This window comes from Biomphalaria glabrata, chromosome 3 (genome assembly GCF_947242115.1).
Source record: "Biomphalaria glabrata chromosome 3, xgBioGlab47.1, whole genome shotgun sequence".
NCBI classification, from domain to species: domain Eukaryota; kingdom Metazoa; phylum Mollusca; class Gastropoda; family Planorbidae; genus Biomphalaria; species Biomphalaria glabrata.
The window spans coordinates 22,392,513-22,417,102 of NC_074713.1; the positions used below are offsets into that span (position 1 = coordinate 22,392,513).

At 32.8% G+C, this 24,590-nt stretch overlaps 1 protein-coding gene across 2 annotated transcripts; it reads left to right on the forward strand.

The window, feature by feature from the left end:
• The first annotated feature begins 599 nt into the window (after window positions 1–599).
• Window positions 600–24,590, forward strand: LOC106056853 (bromodomain adjacent to zinc finger domain protein 1A-like). 2 transcript variants are annotated; one of them, XM_056024013.1, is made up of 27 exons: window positions 600–1,151; window positions 2,005–2,280; window positions 2,559–2,666; window positions 3,187–3,291; window positions 3,405–3,492; window positions 11,569–11,782; window positions 11,880–12,061; window positions 12,208–12,303; window positions 12,397–12,535; window positions 13,073–13,228; window positions 13,359–13,454; window positions 13,544–13,768; window positions 13,881–14,046; window positions 14,161–14,235; window positions 14,772–15,072; window positions 15,442–15,816; window positions 16,124–16,276; window positions 16,390–16,493; window positions 16,779–16,894; window positions 17,023–17,094; window positions 17,371–17,618; window positions 18,130–18,257; window positions 18,748–18,982; window positions 19,690–19,798; window positions 20,630–20,797; window positions 21,205–21,362; window positions 21,804–24,590. In XM_056024013.1, the coding sequence occupies exons 1-27, from the start codon at window positions 1,039–1,041 to the stop codon at window positions 22,077–22,079; spliced, it is 4,482 nt and encodes a 1,493-aa protein (XP_055879988.1). In that variant the 5' UTR covers window positions 600–1,038; the 3' UTR covers window positions 22,080–24,590. The 2 variants fall into 2 exon arrangements, with proteins under 2 accessions (XP_055879988.1, XP_013069196.2); XM_013213742.2 differs by having other exon boundaries at window positions 602–1,151; window positions 17,368–17,618.

Here is a 24,590-nt window from a genome sequence, read left to right on the forward strand (position 1 = left end):
TTTATAGTAGGCCTACTTGCAGAAAAAAACTATAACTTTTTTTAAAAACTAAGTAGGCCTATTTTCAAAAAAAAAAAAAAATTGGCAGTCTGTTAGAACTAATGCTGCAGTGGCTCAGCTAAAATAAATCATGTGTACTAATTTTAATGAATATTTTAATATTATTATTTTGTTTAATTTACTTAAGTAATTAAGTAAGTAAAATTTGTTTGCAAAGGCGTGAACGTCCATGTATATAAATATATAAGATGTATACAACTATACAGCTGGGGCTGCGCAGCCACGGGAAATACTGCACTCCTAACTAATCTTCGGACTCGAAGACAAGCCTTATTATTATTATACAAATATAACTATATATGATCATTCACGCCAATTGTCAGCACGCAATTAATTAAATTTCAGTCTGTATTATATAAGATAAGAAGATAAGATAATAATAATAATTATAAAATCTTTTTGTTGAAGTTGAAATAACAAAATACTGTTATTTTAATTTCCGTTCGATATTTGGACGTCATAGAAAATATAGCCAATGACAAGTCGTTTATTTTTAGACTAGTCTTAGAGAGAGGAGTTTTCCGATTGCTTATTCTTCATACAAAAACTTATTAAAAAATATTAAAAATGCTCATTATTGTTTAATAATAATGAAACATAATGTAAACTGTATATTGAAATGCCTAATATACATTACTTTAATTTTAAACAATTATTTATTCGATTTTAATAGTATATTTCGAATACTTCTAAGCCCACCCCACACTTCAGAAAAAAGCTATAATGAAACTTGGACTCGTAGTGTGTTCACGCTGGCTTGCATTATGACCTCTTTGTGACGGAGAGACAGCATTAGAGATGTACATATCAAAGTTTTACTAAAATGCTCGAACAAATCTAGAATTTTCTTATGGACGATTACATATTTCTGTTTATACTAATGTTGTATGATATTGTTAGTCAAAGAACTGAAGTATAATACATTCATTCGTGTGTTAAAAGCCTTTGTGTTTCCCTCCAAAACATTTATCAAGCAACATGCCGCTCCTTCGTAAGCAACCATTTCACAGACAGAAAATACCACAGGATCTCGATCCGGAGGAAGAGGTTTTTCATTGCAAAATAACAAATGAAATTTTCAGGGATTACAAGTAAGTTTATCTTCATTTATTTAACATGCGCTTCAGGTACTCTTCAAAAGAGATGTTTACATAATATAAGATTTCTATATCTACTTTTCTTATAATGTTAAATTAAATGTTATATTTTGACATACATTTACATGAATTTTCATGAAATGATGAATTAGATCTGATCTAGATAGATAGACAGCTGAAAGTGAAATGGCTCTGGACATAACAGTAAGACGAGGAAGCATCCTCCATTAATCATTAAACTCTCTGACTCTAGGACACTCTAGGTCTAGAATAGTCTAGATCAGAAGATTATAATATCTTGATGTAGATCTAGACTCTAGACTTATTAGATCTAGATCAGTAGATTTGAATAATTTGATTTTGAGAAGATCTATTAGACTAGGTATACATCTACCCTACTACTACTACTAGGGTAACTAGTGCTACTAGATTACTAGAATCTAGATCTAGTACAAGCCCTAGTCACTAGTCCTGCTAGATCATGAGATTGTCACTAGATTTAAATACTAAACGTCTAAAGACAAAGAGACTAAGAGTGACTATTTTTAATACTATATATATCTAGATCTTAAAAAAAAATCTTACTAGATTCAATATAAAATCTAGAATATCTAGTAACTGTACTATACGTTATTAATTTTTATACTCTAGACTCTAGACATAGAAGATAGATTATATCTCTAGATCTAGATTACAACCTATGTATAATTTATAGAATCATACTAGATCTGAGCTAACTATTTCTTATGAGTTACACTGAGTTACACATATAGATTTATATTCTATATTATATAGTAACTAGATATCTAAATCTAAAAGTGTCAGCTAGATATTTTTTACTCTCCAGTGCTTTCTTTGAGAGGATTATTCTGTGCAACAGTCTGGTATGGTCATGTGCACTCACAGGAAAGTCTGGCATGACCTTTCAAGAAGCTACAGAATGTGAAAACAGAGCAAAGAAAAACTTATCAACTTTTCAGGACAGTTTGAAGAAGCCATTACTCTATCTGGCATCACTAACACAAAGAAGTAGATTGAATGATCTTAATGATGACGTTTTCGTCTTTGCCAAAGACCGTTTTTTCATTGGTGAAACTCTTGAGTACATTTCTGGAAGCCAAAGGTAACATTGTTAATTTTAAGTTCTTGAACTGCATGTAATATTTTACTTCACCCATATGGGCAATATGGAAATAAAACAATGCACAAATATCAAGATTTAAATACTAAGAGAGCTATGATCTAATCTCTTTTGTGGGGTGTGGGGGTTTAAAGAAACAGAATAAATATGTAAACTTAGATAACTGTAGGTCATAAAATCGTAGACCAATACACTGAGTCATGATAGACAGCTATACTATAAGTTCTCACATATTATTGTTGTTTATTTATTTTTTACAGAAAAGCATGCAGAGTTATTGGTGTTAACCCTCCACAAGAATCAAATGGGGATGTTATTGTTATTGATGATTCAGAGGATTCTAACTCTACAATATCAGAATCTAAAAGGTTTACTAGCTTTTTGCCTTTTTTTTCCCCCTTAACAGCATTATTTATACATGTGTGTGTGTGTGTTTTAGAGTTTTATCTATACCTAGAGACCCTAGAAGTTTAGCTTGAGGCCCCATGTCCTCAGTTTCCATCTGTCATCAGCAAGGACTTGCTGCACCTAGGTGACTAGGCTTTTATATTGTATTTGTTTGTACTAGTGTGTGGAACAAGATTTGTTTGAGATTTCTAAGTGTCACTAGCCTGGGTGTCTGAATGTTTGATAAATGTTTAGATATTTCCTTTATTTATTAGCTGATAATTGGAAAGGGGAAGGACTGTGTTATATGTATTAGCTTTGAAAATGCAGTTGCGAAAAACTGTAATTTAAAAAAAAAAAGTATTCGCCTTATATATATATTTAACTTAGAATACATCTACAACCTCTTAACATGATATTTTGAACTTGACATTTTTAAATGACAATTTATCTCATGATTCCAACAATAACACACTGTTTTTTTGTTTGTTTTTTTTTCAGTCAGAAAAAGAAAAAAAATGCTGGAAGTGATCCTGTGAAGTTCGAGTACATAATAAGAATTGTGGGATCTTCTGACATTGAAACAGTTCAAGCTGTGACCTTATGGTAAGGTAGAAGAATACTGGCTAGCTCAAACTTAACAAAAATGTTGTGCAGCTTAAAAAAAAAGGTCATTAAGTATTTTTATTGTAATATGTTGATTATTAATTTATATTCAGTCGAAAAAAAGGATTATATACAAGAGACAGAAGTAAGCTCTTCTTGAAGCAGCACTGCTCACCAGTCAATGGAATCTGGAAAGTTAAGGTAAGAATTGTCTTACATTTCTATAGTAGGATTGAATGTAGTTAAACATGAAAGCATTTCCAATATTTTTACACTATAAATTATCTACTCCAGTGGTGGGCAACCATATATATATATAATAAGGCTAGTCTTTGAGTCCGAAGATTAGTGAGGAATGCAGTATTTCCCGTGGCTGTGCAGTCCCAGCTGTGACCTACATATTTTGCCACACCCAGGGCAACTATAACCATTGTCCACAGATGGTCGATTTAGATTTTCTTTTCGACACCCCCCCCCCCCCCCCTGCGTTTGTCGTCGGCAGCAGATTTTCTCTTGGTCTCAAATGTGTATCCCGCAGCCTTCGTGAGTGACCTCCAGCTGTCTTGTTCTAAGGCCGCATGCAACCAGGTGCTTTCTTCTATGTCAGCCAAGGAAAGTTGACGCCTAAGCTGGTCTTTGAAGCATTTCCATGGGGCGCCTCTGTTACGTCAAACACCTTTTAACTCACCAAAAAAGACTGCCTTTGGCATATGTTCGTCTCTCATACGGGATACATGCCCTACCCAGCGCAACTGTCAGACCAAAAGAAGTCCCTTTATACTGTCCATACCGGTGTTCGCAAGGACATCGCTGTTTGTAGTGCGGTCTTGCCACCGCATATCCATGATGGAGCACAAGCATCTTTGGTGGAAGCGCTCAAGAAGTCTTAGATGTTTCCTGTATAGTGTCCATGTTTCAGAGCCATACAGAAGGATTGCGAGAACCACCGCCTGGTAGACACTGATTTTTGTAGGCAGGCGGAGCGATCTGTTCCGACAAACTCTCGCCTGAAGGCGTCCAAAAGCGCTACTGGCCCTGGCCAGACGGTTGTCAACTGCCCTTGAAAGTGAGGCGTCATTTGACACTATACTACCTAGATATGTGAAGTGGTCTACCACATTAAGGGGCTGTCCGTTTACAGTGATCCTTGGGGCTGAGTATGTATGAAAGAGGCGGCAGCGTATGCATATTCGTTTACCGTATTCTGGAGGTCATGTTCATTGTGAGCTAGCAGGGCGCAATCATCGGCATAGAGAAGCTCCGTTATGACCATCTCTTTTATTTTTGTATGGGATAGTAGATGTCGAAGATTGAACACATTGCCGTCAGAACGAAACCGGATATAGATGCCTTCGTGCAATCGTTGTCTCATATGACCCAGCATTACACCAAAGAAGATAGCGAATAGAGTAGGAGCAAATACACAGCCCTGCTTCACGCCATTTTCTATTGGGAAGTGATCAGAAAGGGCACCATTGTGTCTGATCTGGCCTCATTTGTTTAGTTTTCACAAAAAGAAGATGCTTGTTCATATGATTTTGTACACGAATAATGTGAAAGTTTAGCAGCAAAGTTTTTTAAGTGTGTAAATACAGCTTCTGGCATGCATAAAATTTTTAACCATTTCACTAGAAATAGTTTCTATTGGGAAATTTAATAAGTCTAATTTTAAATTAGACTTTAGTTCTACTAATACTACTAATAATAACTAATAGTGTTATACTATATAGTTAGTTATACACGTAAATATATTAAATTGTATAGACATAAACATAGATCTAGACTAGATCTAGGTCTATATTTTGAATAAACCATTGTCACTGTTATTTGTAAATTAGCTTTCATTTTAGACTTAACTTAGGCATTGTAAACTTTAAACTAGATTTAGACTAGACCTTTAAAAACTAAAACCGAACAACAGCCATCTTGAAATTACTCTGGCTATTTATCCTGATAATTACTAAATACACACTAGCTGAACACAGATCTAGATCTCCCTCAGTCAACACTAAACTTAAAAAGGGAAACAACAGTCATTATCAATCATCACACTATAGATCAATGTAACTTCAAAAATAATCTAACATACACATCCATAACATTAAAGAAACTTACCCATCACAAATGGAAGTTCTCAATTAGACACAGCCGAAATAAATACCTATCACTCTTAATATTAATAGTAGGAGGTGTAGAATAAAATCCAGGGCCTAGATCTAAAGATAGATGCAACATCTGCCAAAAAAGTATGCACTATGAAACAGAAAGCCATTCAATGTGACACCTATGATGAATGGTACCACGCATCATGTCTCCATATGAATACACCTGTGTATTATGCCTTAGGCAACAAAGACACTGCGTGGCACTGTGTACCGTGTGGGTTACCTCAGGTTACATAAGGACTGTTTGATTCCTTTGAGGCAGACACTTCTAACCCAGACAACATCCTAAACACCATCCCAAACCAAACTCACCAACCACTAGCCAGATCCACTTCACCAATACAACACCCTCATTAAACAAACCTACTAAAGAAGTAATACCAAAATATCTTAAAACCTTAGTAATAAATTTTCAAAGCATTAGGAACAAAACAGCAGACTTAGAAATTTTATTAGAATGTGAGAAACCAGACATAATTGCAGGAACAGAAACTTGGCTACATCCTGAAATTTATAATGCAGAAATTTTCAATAGTAATTATGAAGTGTTTAGAAAAGATAGGGCTGATAATCATGGAGGAGTTCTATTAGCAATAAAAAAAAACACTCTTATAGCAGAAGAAATTACCTTACTAAACTTTACTTAACTCAAAAAATATAGAATCAACATTTTGTAAAATTAATACCACCTCAACATCCCTAATAATAGGCAGTATTTACAGACCACCAAATTCTAGTTTAGAATACATACAGGAACTATGTAATCAATTTACTACACTTAAAGAGACAAATAAAAATGTAGTTTTTTGGATTATGGGGGATTTCAACCTACCTGATATAAATAGGAAAACACTAACCATAGATAAACACCAAAACCTTAAGGAGATAAATGAGCTTTTCATAGAAACTTTACACAACTTAAGTTTAGATCAAATCATTAAAAAGCCAACTAGATTAAACAACACATTAGATCTCTTCTTAACCAACAGACCTGGATTAGTAGTAGATTATGATAGTATCCCTGGTCTATCAGACCATGAGATCAAAAAAATACACAGTCAGATAAAAGCAGTAGCCAATATAAAACCCAAAAGAAAAATCTTACTCTGGAACAAATGTAACCTAACACAACTACACCAAGCTGCATTAAACTTTCAACAAACATTCTTATTCGAAAAAGACATTAACCAACCAGTCGATGACCTCTGGAATTTCATAAAAACTATCTTAAAAACATTATAGAAAATCATATACCAACTAAATACACATCAAACAAAATAAATAAATGCTGGTTTAATAATAGATTAAAGAAGCTTTGTAAACGGAAGGAAAACCTATATAGAAAATTTAAAAAACTAAGGCAAGAAAGAATTTATAAAAAGTACATAAAAATTAAACATCTAACCCAAAAAGTAAGCAGACAGCTGCAGAGTGAATACATAAACAATGTAATTTCTACGAAACAACAGGCATAGCGCCATTAAAAAGAGAAGACAACTTAACACATAATGATAATGAAACTAAAGCTAACATCCTAAACAAATACTTTGCATCATCATTCTCAGCCCCAGGAGACAGAGACATATTACTTAATTTGAACAAGTAGACAACATAGTAGATATAGTAGTACAAGAAAAGGGAATCCAAAAACTATTAGCCAACATCAAACCGAATAGAGCATCTGGACCTGATGGTATTCCAGCTAGATTAAAGAACTAAGCAATAAGCTAGCACCGGTGTTCAGAATACTTTTTCAGCCATATCTTAACCAGAGCAGAGTACCAAGGGACTGGAAAGACCCAGGAAACTACAGACCAGTATCACTTACTGACATCACATGTAAAATCCTAGAGCACATAATATGTAGCAACATCATAAACCACTTAATAATAATAATTTTATTTATAAATCGCTGTTAACAAACATTACAGACACGACAGCTAAAATGACAGTTAATCTAAAAAAGTTTTAAACAGATAGGTCTTAATGTTCTTCTTAAAAGTGGTGTAGCATGTTGTCTGTCTGAGATCAATGGGGAGTGAGTTCCAAACCTTTGGTCCGTGAACTGAAAAAGCCCGCAGACCGTAGCTTTTGAGGGAGAAACGTGGCACTACTAAAAGCGTTGAGTCCATTGAGCGCAGGGCTCTCTGGGGGACATATGGAGTAATCAGTTCGCTAAGGTACAAGGGCATCTCGTTGTTATATATACACTGATGACAAAGTGTGGCAACCTTGTAATCGATTCTAACTTTCACAGGAAGCCAATGGAGCGTGTGCAAGAGTGTAATAGCAGAATCTCGACTAGTTTTTTTTTTAGGACTTTTGAGCGGCATTGTTCTGTATTCGCTGCACTTAGACAAACATAATGTCCTTACTCCATACCAACATGGCTTTAGAAAATATAGATCATGTGAAACACAACTAATAGGACTAATTGATGATTTTTCAAAAGGTTTAGATAACAGTGAGCAAATAGATGCTATCTTACTAGATTTTTCCAAAGCTTTTGACAAAGTTCACCACCATAGTTTGCTTAAAAAATTAAAATATTTTGGCATTGTTGATCCATTACATCAGTGGATTAAAGATTTTCTGATAGGGAGAGAACAAACTGTAATAATAAATGGCTCTAAATCAACACCAATAACAGTAAACTCAGGCGTACGTCAAGGAACAGTCTTAGGTCCACTACTATTTTTAATTTACATAAACGATTTACCATATTGCATTAGTTCAGGAACAAAATCAGATTATTCGCAGACGATTGTGTAATATATAGAACAATAAAAACAACACAAGATACAGAAATTTTACAAAGAGAATTAGATGAATTACAGAAATGGGAATCAAATTGGAGCATGTCTTTCCAACCAGAAAAATGTCAGTTATTAAGAGTAACAAAAAAACTAAAACAAATTAATTCCACTTATCTTATTCATGGTAAACCAGTAACACAGACTAAAAACGCAAAATACCTAGGTGTTATAATAAATGAAAAACTATCATGGAATCCCCATATTGATGAAGCTATCAAAAAATCAAACAAAGCATTAGGGTTTATTAAAAGAAATTTCTATAAATCAAATAAGAACATAAAACTAAAATTTTATTTAACCTTGGTTAGGCCAATAATAGAATATGCATCCTCTGTTTGGGACCCCTCAAGGCAAGAAAACATTAAGAAACTGGAACAGACACAAAATAGAGCAGTGAGATTCATGACAAACGAATATTCACATTTGACTAGAGTAAAATCACTAAATCTAGAAAGCCTTCAGGATAGAAGACTCAAAAGTAAAGTAGTAATTATACATAAAACACTGAACCATAATCTTCAAATACAAAAACAAAATTTAATAAAATACTCAGAAAGGCACATTCCTCATCCCATATGCTAGGACAGGGTTGGGCAAATTACGGCCCGCTGGCCACATGCGGCCCGCCGAAGTGTTTTATGGGGCCCGCGAAAACCTAAATAAATCAAGTGTGACCACACATTACACATATAAAATTGCAAATATATTAAAAATAAATCATTGTAAATATGTATAGAAATTGTTGAAACTTTTGATTCTTATCACTTATAATGAAGAGGCTAAAGAAACATTGTCTCTAAACGTCCTTATAAAAAGTTTAAAGTAAACAAACATTTTATTTAATAGCAATATTTCGATAAATTCAGAAAAAGACATAAGCCCAGGCCAGTATTTATTCAATGCTATGAAGAACTGTGTTGAAAGAGTTGGGTTGGCTTGTACAAGATGGCAAGGGTAACAACTGATGGAGCTTTGACTCAGAAAAACAACCTTTTTAATAAAATAAAGAAAATATCCCAACAATAAACTAGTAACTTGAAAGTTTACAAAAAGCTACACTAAATTGACACCTATTGCGACTTTCATAGATTGCGATAGCATAATATGCACAGGGCCGTCCGTCCCCAGGGTCGTCCCTAGGCATAGTCAAAGTATGCAGCTTCTAAGGTCCGTGATTGGTGGGGACCTCGCAAAGGAAATATGCTTTGATTTATAGAGAAGGAAAACAGCGAAACTTGAATTCAATGTTATTGTTTGAAGTACACTAGGTCTTTAATAAATTGCATAATTTTAGTTTTTTCTCTTTCTTTTGTATTTTTATATTTTATTCGGGGCCTCCAAGTATCCAAGGCCGGCCCCGACTGACAGTTCTGAAAAGTATGTGATGATTTGGAATTAAAATATTCTGATATTCGGTAACACAGTAGTATTTGTTGGCCAATCATTAGATCAACATGAAATCTCAAGGAAGAAAATTTTAGGTTCCTTGATGGACATTGACTGTGACTTTGTTACTAATATTTCTAATAAAGAGTTGAAGACAGACTTCATGTTTATCATCGGAAGCATTGCAATTTGTGGTTTGCACATGAAATGCATGTGCATCTTAAATCTTTTCAAACAGAACTATTCCATTTCTTGATGCCAGCAAGAGAAATTAAGGCTTTATCATTTTACCTTAGCTGAAAGGTGAAACTATTTCTAGTGAATGGTTGAAAAGTACAAGACTTATTTGGATTCCTTGATTGTGGAATTTTAAAACAAATTTTATGACGTCAAGAACTTGAAACCAGTTTTCAATAGCCTCAGTTCACCATTTAATGCAGAAGCTGACTCAGCTCCAGATGACATAGAAAGAGAAGTTATAGTCAGTTCCTTCACAGGAGTTTTATAGGTGCCAGAAGCTGTATATCCACACTTTAAGAAACTTAAACTTTCACATTTTAAGCAACCACATTCATCTTTGAAAAAGCTTTTCTTTTTATTTGAAAATTATCACGTGTTAGAACAGGTCGATGCTTATTGAAGTTAATTTGACAGTAGTCTCAAGAAAAGCAACAACTAGTAAGCTAGTTCCATGGTTCCGGAATATTATGCTCGAGAGTAAACAGTTAATTACTTCATATTAAGTACTACTATACATTTGTGTTGAAATGATGGATAGTTCAAGAAATTGTTAACTCTTGTTTTAATTCCTCATATATATATATGAGGCCCGCCTGGTCCCCAAATTTCATTAATGCGGCCCTCGGTTGAAAAAGGTTGCCCACCCCTGTGCTAGGACAAATTTGTACAAAAGCTCCTTCTTCCCTAGTGCTATTAGAGCATCGAAAGGGTTGCCTGAGCTAGCCAGGAAAACCAGTGACTTGGCAGAATTTAAGTCATTGGTTAATATGCATGACTGAATGCATGACACTTAGGACGTAATCATCTTCTTTTTTGAAGTAACGTCTGTATTATATAAGATAAGATAGTTTCAATTTTCAGCAAAAAACCTGTTTTCACTTGCTTGCCTGGATAAATGGGAAAGCTTTGTTTGAAAAGATTTTACTTGCACTTACATTTCATATTGAAACTATCCACTCAACAGTCATTATGAAAATTATGAAATATCTGCCTTCCACTCTTTATTAGAAATATTAGCAACAAAGTCACAGATTTTATATTCTCATTACCTTACCCATGCTAAGCCAGTGGTTGCATCGGAATATTTTGTTTCTAACTCTTTAAGTACTTTTCAGAACTGCCTGTGGTTAAGACCCTAGCTCTGATAAGTTTGATTACTGAAATGTGGACATGTAATATTTATTGATGTTTGTGCGAATTTTCCCGTTTAGAATTTATGGTTGGGATATTCTATATTAAAAAAACAACATGTTTTTCTCCAAGATAGAGATCTATCTATTGTTACACTTGCCATCTTGTTCCAAGCATACCCAACGCTAATCACAGTTTTTCAAAGCATTGAATAATACTGGCCTGAGATTGTGTCTTTGGCTGAATGTATTGAAGTATACCCAATAAAGATATCCTCCGTTTACTTGAAACTTTTTATAATGAGACAATGTCAAATATTTATATAGTTATTTAAAATTAGTTTTAACATATTTTTATTTTTATATGCTTATTTTCGGGGGCACACCTGATTTCTGTAGATTTTCGCTTAAAATAAACCGGCGGGCCGCAATTTACCCATCCCTTATCTACTCTATTAAAATATCTAAATGTCCACCTAATCTTAAGAACATTCAAGTGAACTGAACACATTTTCAATATGAATTCTTCCTTTGTTTTAGGATTCCCTCTATAAGAAACTTGGATTAAATTCTGCAAAGTTTGAAGACTTTTATGCAGGCCCTCCTCCTAATTTTCAAAAGACTGTTTTGAAAAGAAAAAGTAACTCTAAGAAATCACTTGAGCCAGTTGATTCAGAGGTAGATTTAGAAGACAGTATTGAACACTCAAGCAGCAAAATGAGGAAAAACAACAAAGGTCAAAGAGTTAGTTCAGGTAACGTCAGCAATGTAGACATCAGAGTCTTAATATTTTTAGTTGGCAGTCTCTTGTAAGAGTTATGTATTTATATTAATATTTATTAACATTTTAGAACCCCAGGTGGAATATGTTCCTCAACCAACTCCAGAAGACAGAGCCTTAATGAAAGAAAAAATGAAGCAGAATAAAATAGATGAAAAGAAAAAAATGCTCGAAGAAAAGGAAGCCAAAAAAGAAGAAATGCGCCGTCATATCGAAGCAGAAAAACTTAGGCGAAAGGAAGAAAAAGAAAAGGTAAATTATATATGTAGCAATATGTGACTATAACAGTTTAGTTGTTATTTGAACTTCAAAAGTTTTTTAATTCAAAGAACTGAATTTCATTTTCCACAACAAACAAAAAAGTAATTCCTAATTTTTTTCTCTTAAAAATTGTTCAGGAACGAGTTAAAAAGATAGAAGAAAAGAGAAAAGAGTTGGAGCTCTATAGGGAGTGGTCTAAACCTAGAGATGACCTCGAATGTGATGACCTGAAGGTAGTCAATACATTTTTTGTATTTTAATATTATTACCACTTGATTTGGCTTTCTCACAGTCCCATAACTTGTTACTATTGTTTGACTCTGTAGGAGATGCCAGAATTTATTCTTGTCAGGACCAGGGTGCCAATGGAGCTATTTGGAGATGCTGTTATGATACTGGAGTTTGCGCACATTTTCAAGACAATTTTTGATTTCAGGCAGTTTTTCCCAAAAGGATTTACATGGGGTAGGTACTGCCATTGGGCTATAATTTGTTTTCTACAAAAAAATTTTTTAGTTTTCAAAATAGGTTTTGCAAAATACACGATGACAACCTAGAAAGTGTATATAAAGCAATGTTTCAACTCACTGTGGCCAACATTTTACTAGGATGTTGTATGGCCAGCACAGGAACTCTTTGCCTTTACTCTTCACATACAAATTTCTGGCAGCCAGCAGGTTAGGTCTCTGAAATTCTGAGAAAAAACATTTTTTCTTAGTTACTTTTCCTTAATGAAGATTTAATCGAAACATGTTTATTTCCAACAAACACAGTAAAAAAATGTAAAACTATTGTTGTACTGCAAGCAAAAGTTTTGAAAAATATTAGACCCTCATTTTATATTTTAGTTCATAAAGCCAGAAATCAGCTTTATCTTACTTCCATTAAATATACAATAAAATACCATCTGTATCAAATTGAAATAATTCAATATGAAGAACAAATCTGTTGCTATATATTGTTGATATTCATTAACAGGAGAGACTTACTTTTATTCACCAGGAATGATTGAGTCTGCATTGTTAGATCATGAACCTGATGGCCCACTGTGTGACCTTTTACAGATGTTGTTGTGTGCTTTGTTTAATTTACAAGAAGAAGAAGCTGATGAGTATCAAGAGCTGGAGAAAGAAAAGAAAGACGACAGTACCAAAAACAGTAAATCTTGACAAAATTAAATAATCTAATCCAATATTGGTTCCCCTCACTTGTATTTTCAATATCTACATCTTTATTATATTTTTTATCTTCCCTTTATGAATGTGTTTTTTTGTTGTTTTTGTTTTAGATGAAGAAAAAGATGATGATATGGAAGAAGAACTAACTACTAATGAAGTCATTCGTACAGCAACTATTATGGCCCAGTTTTCTATGAATACATTAGGTAAACAAATAGCAGAAACTTCTGATTTTAATGAAACTATTCTTTGTCTAAGTTTTTGTGTTTGATCATGAAATTTCATTCTTATCTAGGTATGCCATTACGTGATACACTTTTGGATCAGTTTACGCTGTCTGAAATTGTCCGAATTCATCTTTTGTCTTCTGGTGCTAAGGCTAGTAACAAGAATGCAAGGTTCCGTTATCAGCAGAGAGGAGGCTACACATGTCATGATGACCCAGGGCTAGAACTGAAATTGAGTGACCCTGGATTAGTTAAATCCTTGGCCACAGTGAATGTTTTTGATTTGTCTCCATGTAAGTACTCAATCTTTGTCCTGAGTAGAAACTACTATCATATGTTTTCCATTCAATAATGATACATTATTTCTTAGACAATATTAAAAAGTACCTAATGTTTATATTACAGTCGATAAGGCCAAGATTATTAACACCTTAATACAACAGATTCTCACATTTGCAATGGTTCGTGATATGATAGAAGAAAATGGTGAAAAGTTGCGTCTCAAGAAGTATGATCTGAAGCAGTTGCAGTGGGCAGAGCAAAGAAGGGAGAGAGAAGAGCAGGCTAACAGGTAGTCATCGATCTTAATAGCTGAACTGTCTGGCTGACCAAGTATTTATCTCACTACTGAATACTAACATTTCACAACTGAAATTGTTACATTTTGTTCCAACTTTTATTATAGATACAAGAAAATGATAGAAGAGAAAGCTAAAGAGCAAGCCCGTAGATTGCAGCATCTAATTTCTGAACAGTCAAGGTATTGTTGTAACCCTTCTTGTGTTTTTTGTTATGAAACCTCTGTATAACTTCATTGATTGTTGACAAGAATACAGAAATAGATTTAGAATAATCTTGGCAACCAATAAGAAAAAAAAGACTTTGGGGGAATAAAAAGAAAAAATAATAGGTACATTTAGACATTCAAAAGTTTGAAAGCAAGAGTAGTGGTTTGATTAATATACTTCTCTCATTCTGACAGCTTTTTATAAAAAAAAAAAAAAAGATTTTTCTAAATTGCTGTCAGTTGTACATAATTTCATGTACTTTTTTTTTTTAAGCTTTAAGGGATTAAACTTAATAATTTTGTGATTTTAATAACATGACAGATTTTTTATAATAATGCACTTATACATTAGAGCTTTTAATAATTGTGTATTATGAACACTGCACTCATCCTGATCTTTGGAATCGAAGCCATTGCTATTATTATTATCATTTTTATTATTTTTTTATTTATTATTATTATTAATATTTATAAAAAAACTCTTATTGTTGTGTTAATGTTGATTGTAGCTCCACTGCTGAAACTCCTTCAATTGAATGTTTTGAAGACAAAACTCCAGAACAAAAGGAGCTGGAAAAGCAGAAAGAACACGAAATGGATGCCAGAAAAAAAAGTGAATTTGCCAAGAAAGAATATGACAGTCTTTTAGAAATATTGGAGCTTCAAAAAATGGTGTCAATCTACCCTATTGGGAGAGACCGTCTTTATAGGAGATATTATTTCTTTTCTTCTCTCAGTGGATTATTTATTGAGGATCACGAGTTGAATGTACCAGCAGCCATGATGAAACCACAGCCCCCGGTATCAAAAGTAAATCATTCATTTTTAATTTGCTTAAATTCAAATTATTTTAATCAGTTGTTTTTTTCTTGGCATAATATATAAATTAAAAAAAAAAAAATCTTGTTTTATAAAATAAGATAAATATTGTACTAATTAAGCTTTTCATGTTTTGACCTAAAATACTACCTGTACTTTTACGTATCATTTATAAAAACAAAAATAACAACAAACAAAGATTGTTAATTTCAGTTGCGTTACACAATTCTTCCACTATATATAATTTTTTTTAAGTGCTATATCATTTTAAGATGTATTAGCTCTTAATTATATGGTTGCAATATGTGTCTATATTTTAAAAAAAATAATATTGAACCTATTATATTATTTTTCCTTTAGGAAGAAAAAGAAAACAATAAAAGGACAAATAGTGATGAGTGTATAGTGATCAGTGATGCCGAGTCTGACACCAGTGATAAAAAAAATATGGATGAAAAGGATGTTAAAGAAGAGAAAATGGAGGTCACAGAGGATCTTAAATTGGAAAATAGTGAAACTGAAAAGCAATCCCATAAGCCCATTTGGAAATTCTTAGACACTCCTGAACATTTAGATGCTTTGATAGCCTGCTTAAACACAAGAGGCTTCAGAGAATGTTCCTTGAGAACGTCTTTGATGGAGTTGAAACCAGTCTTGTCACATGCACTGCAAGATTGTCCCACTGATATACTCTGTCTGCCTGAAGATGGGGGTGAAGAAAAGGCTAGAATACAGGTGATATTGCATGTTTTGATTGGTAACAGTAATTTGAATTCCATTTTAAAGAAAGGATGCAATTTATAGAAATGTTGATTTTTTGTTCCCATGCCAAAAGAAATATTGCGAAAACAAACATCATATTCATTCAAAATTTTGCTTTCTTTTCTTTACACCCTCACATCATAGTTTTGCAAACACATTGTACGCTTAAGATAATAAATATATTGTAGTTTGTTTATTATGTTTATTATAGTTTATTCGGACAAAAAAAGTAAATATTTGTAAAAAAAAATTCACTGACAAAACTAAACATTTTTTTAAGGCGCTTGCCATGACTAGAGGAATCTCCAGCAAGAAAGCAGCACAGGATGCTCTCATTGTGGACAAAGCAGAAGTAACAATGGAACTCAACCTTCGTGATGCTCTGCTTGACATGGAAGATAGAATTCATGTTGGAGGACTTGGTACCATTAAGGTAATGAATTTAATGTCTTTTCATGTTGTCTAAACAAATGCAATTTAAAAAACGTAATTATAAATATGCTTCCATTGTTCTAGAACTTAAGAAAACTGTTGCACATGTTGTAGGTGAAGAACAGGTCGGCCTGGAGAGAAGCTATCTTACATAAGAGCTATGACTGTCAAACAGATGATCCCCTTTTTGCATCATCAGGAAAAGTCTTAGTAAATGGGTAAGTTTTAAGGTTTATCTTGTATAGATTTGAATACAACCAACAATTTTTTTTTTTAGTTATTCTTAGGGTATCACTTATGTGTTAACTGCTGTTGATTTCTTTCGTTAAATAATCTTTTGTTGACAGCTACTTTATTCTATCACCTAATAATGAGTCTTGAAGGGTTATCATTACTTCAATGTCTACATGATCCCAACATGTTCCTCTTTTGATGTTTATTTGATACAAAGTTACACATTTATTCTTTAATGCTTAGCTATTGCTTTTTTTTTTTTTGTCAAGTGGGGAATGTGTTCTCACAGAAAATGCAGACTCTGAGTCAGCATCTCGTGAACTTGCGAAGGCTTTGGTTCAGATTGCCAGAGGTGTGGACTCAAGGTGTTTGAAGGAACCTTTAAGTAAGTTTTGTTTAGAAACTATTGCACTTTAGTAACAGAAAGAAATTATTTGCAATCACATTGTGAACTAAAATTGTAAAATAAAAAAGTGTTGTAATCATGCTTATTATTTTGTTTACATTTTACAGAAGAGGATGATCAGAAGAAAAAGAAACAACCAAAAGAAAAAAAAAAGAAAGAGGAAGATGAAACTTTAGAAGGTTGATAGTAGGCCCAGACTTCTGGCCTTTAGATTAAATGCTAACTTTTAAAAAATTCATATTCTAGATAACCACAAAGGCACAATAGTGGCTACATAATTCCCTTAAATGTGTCTCACAACCTTGACACCTAAACAATAAATCATTAGAATATTTATTTTTAGAACAAAATAATTTTTACTCAAAACAAATTAGTTTTCATTAATTTTAGAAGAGCATTTCAATTGGTAGTCATATATAGTTATTCCTTTTTTTCTTTAATTGTTCAAATAGCAGAAGAAATCTCTGCAACAAGAAGTGGCAGAAATTTATTTGAACGCTGGGAGGATTCATTACTGTCAGCCACCAGCTTGTCTCAGGTTTACCTTCACCTGGCTACTCTGGACAAGAGCATTGTGTGGGCCAAGTCTACTCTGGAGACTAGGTGCAAGTTGTGTAGGAGAAAAGGGGACCCAGATAAGATGTTACTGTGTGATGGTTGTGACAGGGGACATCACATGTACTGCCTGAAGCCTCCAATGGATGTAAGTTTACTTTTTTTCCCACTCACAATGGTTATAAAATCACCTATTTCTAAAGACAAAGACCATTTACAGCAAACAATTTTATTTAGCACTAATAACCTGATAAGGAGGCATGGTGGCTGAGTGGTAAAGTGCTTGGCTTTCTAGGTTTGAATCCTGCTGAAGACTGGGATTTTTAATTTCTGGATCTTCGGACGCCTCAGCTCTAATGGTACCTGACATTAGTTGGGGAAAGTAAAGGTGGTTGGTCATTTTGCTGGCCACTTGACACCCTCGTTAACCTTTGACCATAGAAACAGATGACCTTTACATCAATGTCTGAAAGGGGAGCTTTACTTTTTTTTTAATAACTTGATTGAGCTAATTAATCAAAAAAAAAAAAAAAGACCAGCATGATTATAAGATGTGATTTTAAGTATTAGTCATATTCTGTAAAACAAGTGATCTATTTTTCATTTAATAAAATAGAATTTAGAGTGTTTCAAGATAATATTAAATACTCTATTTTCAGACTGTTCCAAGTGGTGACTGGTTCTGTTCTGAATGTAGACCAAAACAAACACCCAAAAGTCCAGTACGAAAAGGCAGAAGGAAAACATTTTCAGAAGTTGATGAAGAACCGTCAGAAGGAGAGGAATAGTAAGAAAACAAGAGTTTCATCCATTCTTTAATTATTAACAATTTGTATTTTTATCATAAATGTAAAGATAATGAATAATAGAAATAGTTTACATTCTTTTGTTTTGTTTTGTTATCTTGATTTTAAATGACAATATGCCAGAGCCAATTTTTTTTTTCTGGGTGGGGTGGTGCTTAAAAGCATTTATCATCATGATAACTATCTAATCGAAATTCTGTTGGAAGGGTAAAGCTTTGTGTACTAGATTTGTACTTGTTTGATTGGTTCATTTAGCAAAGAAATCAATGATTTTTATTCCATGGAAAATTGGCTTTTGATTATACTTAAAAAAGTTAAAAAAAAAACAACTAACGAAACATTCTTCCTTTGTTGAGACAAAATGAAAGTTTGATCATCAAGGTCTGAGAAAGATAATTTTCAAAATGTTTGTGAAAAACTAAAGCCAGCATGATGTACAGTAATAATTAGTATCTTGGTCTTTCGTTACAGCAGTGAGAATGAAGAAGATACCACACAGCAAGATGATGACAATGAGGAAGATGAAGAAAACGATTCCCAGGACAGCACTGTCCAGTCTGATACAGAGGAAGATGTCAATGATGAACTTAATGAAAACCCAGAGGAGGATGTGTGTGTGGGGTGTAAGACTCCAGGAATGTTGATATGTTGTGACTGCTGCCCCAGGGCCTATCACTTGCATTGTGCTAAACCTCCTTTGAAAAAGGTAAGATCAAATTTTAAAGATGATAGAATAATGTGATAGTTTTGGTAAGTGCAAGACTCATCCTATCCTTGATGGTTTCTTCACACAGCATTTATTGGGAGCTCTTATACACTCATTGGGACTAAATAGACTTAGAGGTCTTTTTGATAACCTATAACTGTCTTATTAACTTGAATTAGAATCTAAATTTCTACAAAGCTTATATCAACACACTCTACTTGTCTGTTTAGTAAAAAGTTTGTACATGTTATTTCTCCCACACCCAGTCTTGGATCAAGTTGAAATTGTGCACAATTATTTCTTGTAACTGATAAAACAAAAATCAATAAAAAAAAAGACAAACAATTAATTAATTGGCAATTACTTATTTTGTTTGGTACATGGGAAAGAAATTGTACCTAACAGATGTGGTTATAAGTTAAATAAGTCCCCGTTATACTCTGTGTCGAGAGGTGTCGCTAAAAAGTTGGAAACTAATAATTAATAACTATATAACATTCTTTTTTTCATAAGCACTTCACTGGCACAGTGGTTAGCTTGAGGAGGTTTCTATTCCCTAAATTCAAACTTTTAAAAGACAAATAGTTATTTATTGTAATACTTGGCATAATGATTGAGATGTCATAAACATTGATTAGATATGTGTGAAATTGTATATTATAGTTATTTTTTATTTATACATATCTAACTGTATCTATTTTCTTTAGGTTCCTAAAGGAAAATGGATGTGTCAAATATGCATGGGCATTGAAAGAACTGGTAAAATTAAAATAAGCAGTGGTAGGGGAGGTAAAATGAAAGGCAACAGAACTAAGGGTAAGTTGTTTTTTTTGTTTTTTGTAGACTTTTGCTCAATTCTTTAATTTTTTTAAAAATTAAGGACATTACTTGACATTGCATATTATTACGAAATAAATTAGCATCTCTCAATCTGTGAGGTTTGCCGCCTAGTCATGCTAATAAGGGTTTGGAGGCTGTCTTTTTTTTTCTCTGGAAGAAAAAAATCTTGTATTTGCCTTGTAGTTATTTGAATAATCAAGTAATTCATTGGCCTCCTTCAGTCGTAGAACGACTATGGTTCATCTCAGAGCACACTGTGGAGCCCTATTTTGAAGAGACACTCCCGTCCACAGATAGCGCAGGTTAAGGTGGCTTTTGCTTCTGCTAAAAACTACATTATTACCAGTGTTTAGAAATTGACATTGTTTCATCAACTATTTTAGCAAGTGGCATTTGCATCAAAATTGTTTCAGTTGTTCTTTTGAGGGAAACATTTTAATATGTCTTCACCAATGTGATTCTAATCTACCTGTCTTTTTTATATCAAAATGGTTACATTTCTCACAAGTGAATTCCCATTGTTCTGTAGATATCTTTTGCATGAGCCTAAACAGAAGGATGAACAGTCAAGCTCATTTCAAGCTCTACTGCCTTGAATGTCTTTTACTCTTCAGTTGTGACCTATCTCACCCCTCCTTAATTTAACTTGCATTATTGTAGCTCAAAATGCAAGAAAATACTTGGCTAGACTTTTATAGACTAAGGGATTGGGGGGTGGGGAGGAAACAAGTTAAATTTGTTTGTTTTGTTGGGGTAGAGTACATCACACAATGCTTTCAATTGTACTATCTTGTATTTTGAATAAAGAAAAAAAATCAGCTAATGGAAGTCATCCAGGTTCAAGAAAGGAAAGTCCAAGAGACAGCCCCATGTTAGGCAGGCCTAAAAAACATCAATCGCCATCACTAACACCGAAACAACCCAAGATGAAGAAAAGCAAATCACATTCAAGATTCTCTTTAGATTCAGCAGATGGTAAGACTTAAATATCAGAATAATTTTTCTTTGTAACTTATGTGTATGTAATTTAAAAGCAGTATTTGTTTTTTTTACGAGGGAAATAATTGAGATAAACATGTTAACAAGTTTGGACCTATTTTATTTTGTAGAAAAATAAACCTAATGAATTAATTTGGTGTTTGTGTCAAAGTTTTGAGATGAAATCATGAGTTCCATGTTTTTATTTGATTCCCAACAAATGTTGGAGAATAGTTAAATCTAAAATAATTGTTTTGTTTAACACTTGGTGAAAGCTGAAATTATTTTGTGGAGACTTCACAAACATTCAACCAACATATTTACATACTTAATATAATAAATTTCTCTTTATGTACAAAGGTTGATTTGTTATGATAATTTTCTGTTTAATTCTTTAATTCTAGACAATAACCCTATCATACGACTCATGAAACCTATAAATCCAAGTTCCAAAAGGGCCAATAACCATCAGCAACAAATGAAGGCAGCAGAGGAATTGATCAACGAACTGATAAAACATGAGGATGCCTGGCCATTTTTGAAACCTGTTGATAAGAAGCTGGTAAAATATTTTAAAATGTTAAAAAAAATTAACTTATGATTAACTTTAAATAATCCATCATCTGCACTCTAAGTAAGTGCTACTTTCACTACTTTTTACTTTTTTTGTATAAAACTTTAACTTATAATTTGCGATTTGAGATAAATAAAAAAAATTGCAATAAGATATTTTAATAGAAGAGCTGCAATAGGGCAGGTAAATTTCCTTATGGATAAAAATTATTATTATTATTATTAAATAGAAAGTTGCCATGGAGAGGCAAACAGAAGAGTTATGGGACAGGCAAATAGAAGATTTGCATTATGGCAGGCAAATAGAAACAATTTAGCTCATTGAAATTTGTGTACACAACATACAAAGTTTAAGCTGTAGCTTTGATATCTTTGTATGTTTTTGTTTTCAAAACTTTTGTTGAATCTGTTTTGATCATTTTTATTTCAGGTTCCTGATTATTATAGTGTCATTAAAAAGCCCATGGACTTTGGCACTATCCGGAATAAAATACATGCATTTAAATACCAGAAGCCCTCTGAAATGCTTGATGATGTTCGCCAAATTTTTGACAACTGCATAGAGTATAACAATAGAAACAGTCCAGAATATAAAGCTTACTTCCGGCTCTCAAAACATTTTGACAAACGCTTGAAGGAAATGTCATTGGCTGAGGACGTTTTAGACTCTTCAAAACTTCAAAACAGAGGACGTGTATCAGTGTGATCTTCAAATGAGATGATTGTGAAATCAACAACTGATGACTATAACAAGAGCAAGCATGGTGTATTTGTACTGAAACTAGGTTAGTAACATTGGATGAAATAGGTTGAAAGTAGTTGTAATGAGAAATATAAACATTTGATGATGTGCTTTCCATTAGAATATTTATTGACTCAATGTTCTTACTAAATTAATGAATTAGTACAATATCTGTTAGTGAAATATGTGATTATTTCAACACCTTGTATGTTAATTGTTTTTAATCAACCATAATTTTGGTTATTTGAACACTAGGATGTAGTTTTGTTTTGACTTTGCCTTTATAAGTGTTGGCTACCATACTCCCGGTTGAAGGAGACTTGATTACAATAAATTGACAAAGCAAAATGAAATATACACATATTTCTACATGATTTGTGGAGTTTTCTTTGGTCTGGTGAGTTGAAAGGCTGCTATGATCACCAAGTGATTAACAACAACGTTTGAATGTAAATATGTGTTTTAGTAAGAAACATTGAATGGATCATTTTATTGTCTTGTCCTATGACTTAATGTACATATATGTATATAGATATTGAGCAGAAGGTTTCAAAACATTGACTTTGGAACTTTGTATGGTAAATAAAACATTCCCAGAGAACAGTTTAGTATTAAAAAGAATTATCAAATTTTCTACACATTTTAATTTATTCCTCATCATCATATTAGAAATCTACAAGTTAGCCTTGTACCTGAGTGGGTTGGTATTGATCTGGACAGGTTTTTAGGAAATCACTGTAATGCTCTCAGCTCTTAAACAAAACTTGTATAAGGCACAATCTTTACTGGGGGCTGTTGATACTAAGTTTTGTTCTGGCAATATATATATATATATATATATATATATATATATATATATGAAATAAAACAAACTTCAAGTGTTGCTTTGGCAATGAACAGAAACCATTAACACTCTGTGTGCATTCTGAACATTGTTTTCCATTTTTTGAAGTTGTTAAATTTCTACTCATCTAGAATCAGCTACTAGCTTTGAAGAAAAGCACTTTAATTCGACTAAAATCTGCTTCTAAAGCAAATTATATACAGTTTCTAATATTAAGACAGGAAATTTTGTTAGTTTTTATAATCAGACAAGGTAATGATATATATATATATATTTAAATATACTTATATATCTATATATAATGATTTGTATTGAATTCATTTGTATGAACAGGCATAAAAACAATTTTTTCTTGTTGGAAACTAGAACTGATCTTTAAATAATTTGTAATGAATTTTATATCTCCATATTTTTAAAGAATATTTCAATTAATAATAACTAAATGTAGTGTGATTATTCTTAGTGATTAAGAATGAAAATGTTATACATATTTCTTCTAATGTGTGTGTGATGTATACTGAAATAATTTAAGAAAAAGGAATATTTTTTCTTTAAAAATAGATTAAAAAAACAACAACCAACCAACAATTAGTTGTATACTCCGTCCAAGTCTAGTTTCCTGGATTTGTATTAGATGTGTTTCAAAGTTGTACTTCATACACTAAATAGAAAATATTTGGTCATCTTTTGTTATTAGCTTAGCATGTACTTGTTTTGTACCAGGTTTTTTGGAATCTTGGGTTTAGTTTTTTAAATAAAGTTGTCAGAAAGCTGATTGTGAAGGGCAAGGATTTGGCAGGAGACACAACTGGTTTCACACCAAACTGAACATAAGAGTAATCATTTGAAGTCTGCCTAACTCACTCCTTTGTAGAATGAGGATGTGTTGTTTATAATACATAATTTCGTAGCACAACTAATATATATACAGACAAGTTATGCACAAGTCTGGACTAAAAAGTAATATATATATGTACTGAGATGACATGTTTGTATTGTAATAATAATGACTGCCCTATTTCCAATAGCAGCATTGAAATTTGATTGAGCTAAGCATTCATTTGTAATTCTCCCTTATAAATGTCTAACTAGTTCTGTAATGTGTCTTTAAAGACATGGGAGGTGATTGATTCAGGTAATATTATTCCTGATAATCTATAGATTGAATCATAATCCTTCAGTTTTATTTCATTAGCACTGAAACTTCATTTAGTTTCACCTTTAGTTTAAATTTGTGAAACTTCTCTTCGCCCTATGCTATTATACAATGAACACTCAATATACACTTAGCACTATGAGCAAGGGAAGCCTTTAAAGATCAGTCATTACAGCTTGTAAGTGCTATTACAATAAAGAATGTTCAAACAAAGATTTTGTTTTACCCAAATTTGAATAAAAAATGTATTTTAGTTAAATCGGGTTAAGATATTTTCACCTTTCTTGAGTGAATCTGGTTTATTACACTTCTCTTTGTTTTTCTATACAGATATTTTGATTCTATACTGTCTACAAAGTTTGAAAGTCAAGTAATGTGCATGAGTGGAGTGATGTTGTACTGAATGACTGTTTGTAAGGAGTGAATGATATTTTATATTTTTCTTTAAGGAAATAAAAGAATTTCTCAAAACTTT

Excerpts from the sequence above, each read along its gene's own strand:
- LOC106056853 (XM_013213742.2), top strand. The coding sequence starts at position 1,039 with ATGCCGCTCCTTCGTAAGCAACCATTTCACAGACAGAAAATACCACAG. Across the intron at positions 1,152-2,004 it reads GAAATTTTCAGGGATTACAA|TGCTTTCTTTGAGAGGATTA; the intron begins GTAAGTTTATCT and ends TTTACTCTCCAG. Across the intron at positions 21,363-21,803 it reads AACCTGTTGATAAGAAGCTG|GTTCCTGATTATTATAGTGT; the intron begins GTAAAATATTTT and ends TTTTTATTTCAG.